At 49.3% G+C, this 9,827-nt stretch overlaps 1 protein-coding gene across 1 annotated transcript; it reads right to left on the minus strand.

Moving 5' to 3' along the window:
• Nucleotides 1–495: 495 nt before the first annotated feature.
• On the minus strand, nt 496–7,818 carry LOC101946731 (olfactory receptor 51G2-like). Its single transcript, XM_024112032.3, has 2 exons — nt 7,526–7,818; nt 496–3,293 (listed from the first exon to the last, which is right to left on the minus strand). Exon 2 carries the CDS (start codon nt 3,269–3,271, stop codon nt 2,453–2,455), a length of 819 nt encoding a protein of 272 aa, XP_023967800.3. The 5' UTR covers nt 3,272–3,293; nt 7,526–7,818; the 3' UTR covers nt 496–2,452.
• Nucleotides 7,819–9,827: the final 2,009 nt, after the last annotated feature.

The following is a 9,827-nucleotide window of genomic DNA, read 5'->3' on the forward strand; positions in this document are numbered from 1 at the left end:
GTGTACCGGCTCTTGCCGGTTCGCCGTACCAGACTGTACCCAATATAACGCGGTCTCACCTATAAGACGGTGAGATTTTTTGGCTCCCGAGGTCCGTGTTCTATCGGGGTAGAGGTGTACTTGCTCTGACCTGGAGGCCAGTACTACCCTAGCATAACCCCAGCTCTTACAAGCATACAGAAAAATGACGTCACCATCTCTCATAACACTTTAAATACATAAATCTCCTTTAGTGTAGGTACGATGTTGTCAAACACATATCGATTATGTGCAGTGCAGAACAGAACAACATGAGAAACAAGCCAGTGAGGCACATTGAAAGCAACAACAGAGGCAGCAGCACCGCTATGTATAGCACCATAGAGGTGCATGGGGCTTTACAGACACAATTAAAGATCGGGGCCAAACTTTTTGAAAACGCCTAGTGACTTTTGGGTGCCTGACTTGAGACACTTTAAAAGGGGCTGATTTTCAGAAAGTGCTTAGCAACCCTCTCTGAAAATCAGCCCCCTTTGAGTGCCACCAGTTGAGCCCCCAGTAATTGGAGCACCCAGAATCACCAGGCGCTTTTGGAAAGCTTGTTCACAGCCCCTGCCCTGAAGCACTTACAGTCTATGCAGGGCCATCCCTAGAGATTGTGGTGCTTTACGCAGCCCGCCAGGTGTCCCAGGCCTTTGCAGGGGGTGGGGCGTGTCCCAGGCCTCCGCGGGGGCGGGGGGATGCACCCAAGGGCTTTGGGAGGCAGGAGCAGCCAGTGCAGGAAGGCAGCAGGGGTCACCCCCCGCCTGCACTCACGGGGTGGCAGAAAGTGGAGCAACCCGGCCCCAGCCTGCTCCGCTCTGCTCCCCCGGTTCCCAGGCTTGGGGGAAGGGGGGAACCGCCCCCCCGCACTCACCGGCGGCACGGCTAGGAGCCGGCAGGGCGGGCTGGGTCTGGGTCGCTCCACTTCCCGCTGCCTGGTGAGTGCAGGGCTGGCCCGACCCCGACCCCTGCTGCAGTCCCCCGGGATGCCTAGCTCAGGGGATGGGGTTTGGGGGGGGGGGGAAGAGGGGAAGTGGGGGCGTGACTGGGGTGGAGCAGGTGTGGGAAGAGGTGGGGTGGAGGGCCGTGGGGAAGGGGTGGGGCAGGGGTGGAGGCAGCTTTCCTGGGCCCTGCTGTGCACAGCCCAGAGGGGCCGGCTCAGCCATGCGGGGGATCGGGCTGGCCACTAGAGCTGGATGCAGTACGCAGCTGTGTAGGGCACCAGGACATTTGGGGCTTGTCCTGGTGCCCTACACAACTGCGTAGTTTGCGTATGGGTAGGGACCCTGAGTCTATGATAGACAGGACACAGCATGAGGCAGGAAGAGAGAACTTTAGGCAGGCAGGGCTGAAGGAGGTTTACACAGATTGATTAGTATCAGAGGGGGAGCCGTGTTAGTCTGGCTCTGTAAAAAGCAACAGAGAGTCCTGTGGCACCTTATAGACTAACAGAAGTATTGGAGCATGAGCTTTCGTGGGTGAATACCCACTTCGTCAGATGCATGTAATGGAAATTTCCAGAGGCAGGTATAAATATGTAGTTCAATCGGGGAGGGTGAGGTCTTCTGCTAGCAGTTGAGGTGTGAACACCAAGGGAGGAGAAACTGCTTTTGTAGTTGGCTAGCCATTCACAGTCTTTGTTTAATCCTGAGCTGATGGTGTCAAATTTGCAAATGAACTGAAGCTCAACAGTTTCTCTTTGGAGTCTGCTCCTGAAGATTTTTGCTGTAAGATGGCTACCTTTACATCTGCTATTGTGTGGCCAGGGAGGTTGAAGTGTTCTCCTACAGGTTTTTGTATATTGCCATTCCTGATCTCTGACTTGTGTCCATTTATCCTTTTACATAGGGACTGTCCAGTTTAGCCAATGTATATAGCAGAGGGGCTGGCCAAACTGGACAGTCACTATGTAAAAGGATAAATGGACAGATTGATTAGGTTACTAGCTTTTTCAGGGTCTGCATTTCGGTGGATTCCCGTTCCACCGCCCCATGTCACTTTAAAAAATAATGAATTTGGGCCCAAATCTTGCAATTGCATCCTCATGAGTGGATCCCACCCTTCTTGCAGACCCGGGCAATCAGGGCCTTAGGTTTGATGAAGCTGGCAGGGGAGTGGGGGCGATTCTAGGAGAAAATGGAAGAACACAACATGAGCTGGGATACAACGTCCAAGGGGATTTGCAGTTTTCCTCTTCTGGCCAAGCACAGGGCCCCCTTTGATTTAACATGACGAAGCAATTCACCTGAATTAGGTGAAACCTGATGGTGAACGTCTGTCACATTGACTCATTTTTCCAACACAGTGTTCTGAGCATGGCTCTGCGGATCAGTTTGGATTTGACACTGTATATGATAGGATTTAAGACAGGGGGCACAATAAGGTAGATATAGCCCACCACAATGTTAAGCATAGGGGGAACATTGTCACCTCAGCGATGGAGAACGGACAGTCCAATCATTGGGATGAAGAAGATTAGGACGGCACAGATATGGGAGACACATGTGTTCAAAGCCTTGAGACATTTTTCCTTGGTCGTGAGGCTGACCACAGTCTTAATGATCAGAACATATGATAGCATAATGAACACAAAATCCACACTCACCGGTGAAAGAATGACAATTAAACCATACAGGATGTTGACTTTTATATCCGCGCAGGCCAGCTTCATGATATCAGGGTGAAAGCAAAATGAGTGGGAAAGCACATTGCTCCCACAGTAGGTTAGCCTCTTGAGCAGAAAGGGTATTGGGAAGAGGGAGATCACAGCTCTTGAAACAATTGCCAGCCCTATTTTTATGATGGTTGGCTTGGTCAAGATAGACGAATATCTCAGAGGGTTGGAGATAGCGATGAAACGATCGAAGGCCATGGCTAGGAGCACCGAGGATTCCATCACTGACAGTATATGGATAAAATACATCTGGGTGAGACAGGCATTGAACTCAATTTTTCTGATCTTAAACCAAAAGATGCCCAGCGTGGTAGGAAGGGTACACAAAGCCAAGCCCAGGTCCATCACGGCCAGCATGGAAAGGAAGTAGTACGTAGGCTTATGAAGACTTTGGGTCTTCTTGATGATGATCAGGATCAGGCAGTTCCCTGAAAGGCCGACAAGATAGAACATGCAGAAAGGGATGGAGATCCAGTGGTGATTGGCTTCCAGCCCCGGAAAGCCCGTCAGGAGGAAGGTGGAAGGCTGATAGAAGGAGGAATTGACAAGTGGCACGGTGTGCTGAAGCTGCTCCATCCCACCTCAGATGTCGCACAGCCTAGAGTTAAAAACAAAACAGCAACAAACTGCCCATGTCATTTGTCTGTACAGTGCATAAAACCCTATAACCACAACCGCCCATCTGATTACCTGCTCTGTGGTACATATGACCACATAACTACCAAAGCCCCCCATATGAGTAGAGGCTCTACTGAACCTACAGTCATGTAATGATACAAAATTGCATGTAATTACACTGCGCTACAGGGTATACAACCATTTAATAACCACCAAAGCCCCAGGTTTAGACACTGTCATGGATCACTGATGCCTCTTTATAGAATTCCTTAGGCACTAGGGAATCTCTACAGTGATTATCACCTAGACTGAGGTTATGTTGGTAAGCAGGTACAAATTGGTGTAGGTGACACCGAAGGCTCGGAAGAAGGTGAAAGTCAAGGTCTGATTCGCTGCTGTTACACCAATTTTGCAGTCACTCCAGTGTCAAAATGACATTGTAGAATGGAGATTTGAGCCCTCAGCCTCTGTGATAAATGAAGGGGGGGGTGGGCGGGTAGCTCCCTTTTACAGACACCCAGTCAGCCAGTTAGCTATAAAGTCCCTCTTGGTGGCTGCTTGCTTTATCTGTAAAGGGTTAAAAAGTCCCCCAGGTAAAGAAAAGGGAGTGGGCACCTGACCGAAAGAGCCAATGGGAAGGCTAGAACTTTTTAAAATGGAAAAAAAGCTTTCCCTTTGTCTCTGGGTTGTTCTCGCTTGGCTGAAGAGACAGGGGCAACAGCAATGTTGTGTAAAGTTTGAACCAGGTACGAAAAATTATCTTCCATACCCAGAAGGATTCACTGGGACAGGGGATGTTTAGACAGACGCGATCAGGTTTATTTCTTTATTGTGGCTTGTGGATATCCTCTGTGCTAAGCTCAGGTATTTTTGTTTTCTTTTGTAACGGTAAGCTGGACCCCAGAGAGCCGTTCCTGGTGTTTAATCCCTTTTCAGTTGCTCTATAACATCTAGCAATAGCCTGATTTTCCAGATGTTTCCTTTCTTCTTCTTTTAATAAAATTTACCTTTTAAAAAAAACTGATTGGTTTTGTGTCTTAAAAGGTCTGAGCATATGTTTTTCAATTAGCTGGTGGCAACCACAGGGTTTCCCTTTTGTTTGTTTCCTTTCTCGGCTTCCCCGAGGGAAGGGTGGAAAAGCCAAGGGGCCTCAGGGAAAACTTTCATTTTTTTTTTGAGTTTTTTGAGGATTTGCAAGAGGCAGTTTTTCACTTGGGTGGTGGCAGCGTTTACCAAGCCAAGGTCAGAGAAAAACTGTAACCTTGGGGGTTTAATACAAGCCTGGAGTGGCAGGTATTAATTTTAGAATCCTTGCGGGCCTCCACCTTCTGCCCTCGGAGTGACAGAGTGGGGAATCAGCCTCGACAGCCTCCTTCACCCTCAGTTCTGAATTTGTCCTCTCGCCAATCCACCAGACCAAGACAGATGAGTTTCAGTTTGTGCAGCTACTAATCTACAGCCAATCCTCCTTCACTTCAGTATCCGATGCCCAGCGGAGAGGGGTAGAACCCGCAGAGTAAGGAAAACACCCGAGAGAAAGTTCTACTCAAAGAGCACCTGTGATTTTTGCGAACCATACTGTGAACCTCTCTTGCGGCACTTGTCTGAGGCTTGTATGGGGCTTTACAAACATTAGGGTGAAACTCAAAAACTCAAAGAGTTAGTGCTGGCCTGCTGGCCATTAGTGCATTCAGCCTCAGGGGCAGAGATCGAGGCCAGCATTTTCAAAGGTGCTGAGCACTGCCAATACCTTCTGACATTAATGGGAGCCACAGGTGCTCCACACCTCTGACAATCAGGCTGCTTAGTTTGACACAAGGCTTTTGTTAGTTAGCAATGAGCAGGCATCAGTCTCCAAAAGTGCTATCAGAATCTACCCAGCGGCATTGTATGACCGGGGATGTCTGATCTGGCGTGCTTCAGCACGTACGCTGACCTCTAACTGATGGGGTTAGGAAGGAAACTGTCCTTGGGAACAGATTACTCAGAGCCGCCCGCTGCAGGGCATCTTGCCCCTTCCTCGGAGGCACCTGGCACTGGATGCTACGTCATTTAATCTCTCTGGGCCTCTGTTTCCTTCCCTGTCCTTTGTCTGTCTGGTCTATTTAGATTGTAAGCTCTTCAGGGCAGACACTGTATAGTAATTAGTGCAGTGGTGCCTTGATCTCACTCGGAGCCTTTAGGACCTATGACAATACACACACAAATTAAAGTGTTTTCTTATTCTTGGTCTTAACTGAAATGAAAGGTTCTGTTAAGGAGCCTGGTTATCTTGGACCTAAATAATACTTAATTCTCGGTATAAAATGTAACAAATGTGATGAGATCATAGTTGAATGACGATAGTGCTGCAGGTGCAGAATGCTTCATTTAATAGAGCTCATTTCAGATTAACACATGTCAACCTGTGGAACTCCCTGCCAGAGGATGTTATGAAGGCCAAGACTATAACAGGGTTCAGAAAGGAACTAGATAAATTCACGGAGGATGGGGCCAGCAATGGCTATTAGCCAGCATGGGCAGGGATGGTGTCTCTAGCCTCTGGTTGCCAGAAACTGGGAATGGGTGACAGGGATGGATCACTTGATGATGACCTGTTCTGTTCATTCCCTCTGGGACACCTGGCATTGGCCACTGTCAGTAGACAGGATACTGGGCTGGATAGACCTTTGGTCTGACCCAGTATGGCTGTTCTTATGTGAATATTCAGTGACATGTGATTTCATTCCTAGCAAGATTTCATCCACCAGTCTCTAAACATGCTTGTAAATATGATAATGAAATCAAAAGTTTGGCAGGGACATGAATTCTCCTGCTTGGGCCATACACCAATGTCTAACCAATGGGCACTGGGAAGAAACTGTCCTCTGGGCAGGTTAGTATTGTTAGCAGTGCTAGGTTACGCTGGCACCTACTCATCACCAATTAAGGATGAAGGCCCCATTGTGCTAGGCGCTGTACAGACAAGTAACAAAGATGGCAGTCCTTGTTGATTGGCTGTGGCAGACTTGGTAGAGGGTTCTGCCCTTTACCTTTGCCATGTTCTTGGAAGCTCTGGTGTGATTTGTGTCTGTGGCTTTGGTGAGAAAGCTTTCCCCATGAGCTGTCTCTGCAAGGAATTCTAGGGCACTCCACAATTCTATGGGGCCCGCAGAAAACCATCTCCATCCTGGGGAGAGCAGGTCACTCATTGCCTTCGCCGCCTGTGTGATGAACTTGGACTGTTCTTACTGTGGTCTTTAAATGCTGACAGGGGAGTATGGCTAGGATAGTCTGCATTGGGAGATGGGAGACTGACCCACGGAGAATACCTGAGCATGTAACATGAGAACCAAGGAAGGGGTTAGAGGCCAGGTGACACCTTTGCCTGGGAAACTGAACAAAGGTGGTGGGAGGGGTCGCTGAAGAGAGAGTTTTCAGGAGCTGGCTGGTGAAAAGGCTGGGAGGTAGACAGGGCTCTGACCTCCCAAGGGGGCTGTGGGGCCCCGAGACCCCAAGATGGACCTAACTGGGGGGGAGTCTGTTGTCTGTGCCTGCAAGACCTGTCTTGGACTGTGTTCCTGTCATCTAAATAAACCTTCTGCTTTACTGGCTGGCTGAGAGTCATGGTGAATCGCAGGAAGCTGGGGGTGCAGGGCCTTGTGTCCTCCCACACTCCGTGACAGCCTGCCAAGCTGAACATCACGTGAAAACAGCCAGGATATGGCCATCGAATTAAGGAGCAGGGATGGTGAGAAACGTGACTGGAAACAGCCCCTTGAAACCCTGTGTGCCGTGACTGTAGAGGCCAAAATTAATGGTCTGTTACTTCCATTGGCCCTGCAGAGCCGTAAAGTGGGGAGAGAGAGAACTGGAACCTATGAGGCTCAGACAGCAGCTGCAGCATTTCAATGGCCAAGCCTTTCCCTCGAGCTGCACCAGAGGTTCATTACGTCTGTCTGGTACCATGCCCCTCGGCCAGGCCAGAGTCACTAGCGATGAGGCACTAGCCGCAAGGCTGGGTTTCGGATCTGATCAGTGCCTAGTAAAGACGCATTTTATTTCTAAACCGAATCCCTGAGCTACATGGAACCCCCTGGTGCCATTTCAGAGACACTTTTCCCGACTTTAAAGGTCCACGCCCCCTCCATAAACTATACCCCCCTTGTTAGCCACACACTGAATTTAACACATCAAGGAACCATCAAGACGCTGCTAAACCAGTTTACTCACCGGGCTGACACAGCAGTGGGAGGTTACGGCCTGTCCTCACGTTACAAAGCGGCACAATCCAGTTCCAGACCGAACGAAGAACTCACGTCCGTCTCTCAGGGTGGGGCGGAAGGTATATATAACACATCCCGAAAAGGAGCCGGCAGGGGTCACGTAGCCAATCCAGGGTCTCAGGGGAGCCTGAGCTTTCTGAGTGTAAACGCTGTGAAATGTGCAAGGGAAAATACCGTGGAAAGTAAATGATCTTTCCATTTATGAGGCTTTCTCAGTAGAGCTGTTTTCCCCCTGCTGGCTTATTGGGCAGCGCGTTTACAGTTAGCCCTGATTGATGCCTGACAAAGCAGTGGGCTGGGAAACAAATAACGTTTATTGTGAGATTGAAACCGTAATTAAAAGAGTAATAAATTGTAAGGAAAACACACACATCACAGGCTGCCAAGGCAATAAGGGAGTTGAAATGGTGCCAGCCCTCCCCACCGTGCTCCGGATTTATTTAAAAACCATAAAATACTTTGTAATGCACAATAAAAACCAGATAAAATATTACAGAGCCAGAAACAGAAGGTTTATTAGCTACTGACTCGTACAGTCCTGTGCAGTATCTGAGTTTCTCACGTTAATAAAGAGAGAAATGTTGGTCCCATGGTGCAAATAAACATAGCCTGCATTTCTGGCTCATTTCAATACGTGTTTCCCTAGACTCATTATAGTTCTGGAACATTCCGAGGGAATCTCTCAAATGGCTTAGACATAACCCGGACACATCATGTCAGATTTGCCACAGGGAGCCAACTTCTTCTCCGATCTGCATGGGTGTGATTCCCAATGAAGTCAATAGGCGTTGCACCCATGTAAATGAGAGCAGGATATGGCCCTCCGTGTTTCAATGGCACTCACTTCTGGTGCTCCCCCGCTAGTAACAGCCCCAGCCCAGGTAGTAGCTTCTGTCTGTTCCATGTCCTGCAACTCAAGTTTCACATGAGACATGCGTATCCTGGGTCAAGCATCCATCCCATCTGTGGGATTCTCTCGCAGGTGTCCCCCGGGCCCCAGCTGTCTCCATGGTTCAGTTCATAGCCTTGCTATTGGAGCCCAGATTAACATGTGCCAACCTGTGGAACTCCTTGCCAGAGGACGTTGTGAAGGCCAAGACTATAACAGGGTTCAAAAAGGAACTAGATAAATTCACAGAGGATGGGGCCAGCAATGGCAGGCTTCTGACAGCTCTTTCTTTTTGGGTTCTTTCCCCTCCTTTTAACCTGTGTGTCAAGCAAGTACTCCCCATTTCTCCATAAGCTTTTAGCTTCTGCACAGGGGATGCACATAATCTGTGATGAGCACGAAGGACTCAATTGTGTGTATACATGTACATGCCTCTACCTAACGATTAAAGCTGCAGGGTCAAGAATACAAGGCAGGAAGTGCCAGAATGAACCTTGCCCTCAGACCTTAATCCCATCTGCTGCCCATTCAGGCTCTCATATTATTATGATTTTATTGCAGCAGGAAGAGGGTATTCTATCTCATAGAGTTGGAAGGGACCCTGAAAGGTCATCAAGTCCAGCCCCCTGCCTTCACTAGCAGGACCAAGTACTGATTTTTGCCCCAGATCCCTAAGTGGCCCTCTGAAGGATTGAACTCACAACGCTGGGTTTAGCAGGCCAATGCTCAAACCACTGAGCTATCCCTCCCCTGAAGAGGGCAAGAGGCACAGGAGGATGGCGAGACTGGCTTCCAGTCATGGTCGATAGCCTCCTGCTGAGTCCGAAAACATCTGCCCTCATTGAAATAGAACTTGGGGTTCAAGGATTGGCCTTATTAGCCACCTGAGGACCCATAACTCCCATGGAAGATGATCATACTCGGGAACGAGTGATTGCCCATCATTGCGGCAGGACCTAGAGGGACCCACTGAGTTTGGGGCCCCACTGTGCAGAGTGCTGCGTGCACATGTGGAGCTCAGTGTCTAGGCAGACAAAGGAGATGTTTGGGAGAGAAAATAGAAACACAGGGCGGGGGCATGACTTGCCCACAGTCACCGAGCAGCGGAGCCAGGACAGAACCCAGGTGTCCTGAGCCCCAGTCCTGTGCCCACTGGGTGTCTACCACCACACTGGCTCACACCAGGACAAATCAGGAATAACTCTACCGACATGAGTGGGGTTACACAGTGTAAAATCAATGATCAGGGAGAGGAGAATCAGACCCTGTTTTTATACGGGTATGTCTACCCTGCCCACAGCACCATGGTGCCCAGCCCTGGTCTGCAGACCTAGGCCTGTGCTAGCACTAGACAAATAGC

This window comes from Chrysemys picta, chromosome 1 (assembly GCF_011386835.1).
Source record: "Chrysemys picta bellii isolate R12L10 chromosome 1, ASM1138683v2, whole genome shotgun sequence".
Taxonomy (NCBI): domain Eukaryota; kingdom Metazoa; phylum Chordata; order Testudines; family Emydidae; genus Chrysemys; species Chrysemys picta.

Coding starts and splice junctions, on each gene's coding strand:
- LOC101946731 (XM_024112032.3), bottom strand. CDS start 3,271: ATGGAGCAGCTTCAGCACACCGTGCCACTTGTCAATTCCTCCTTCTAT.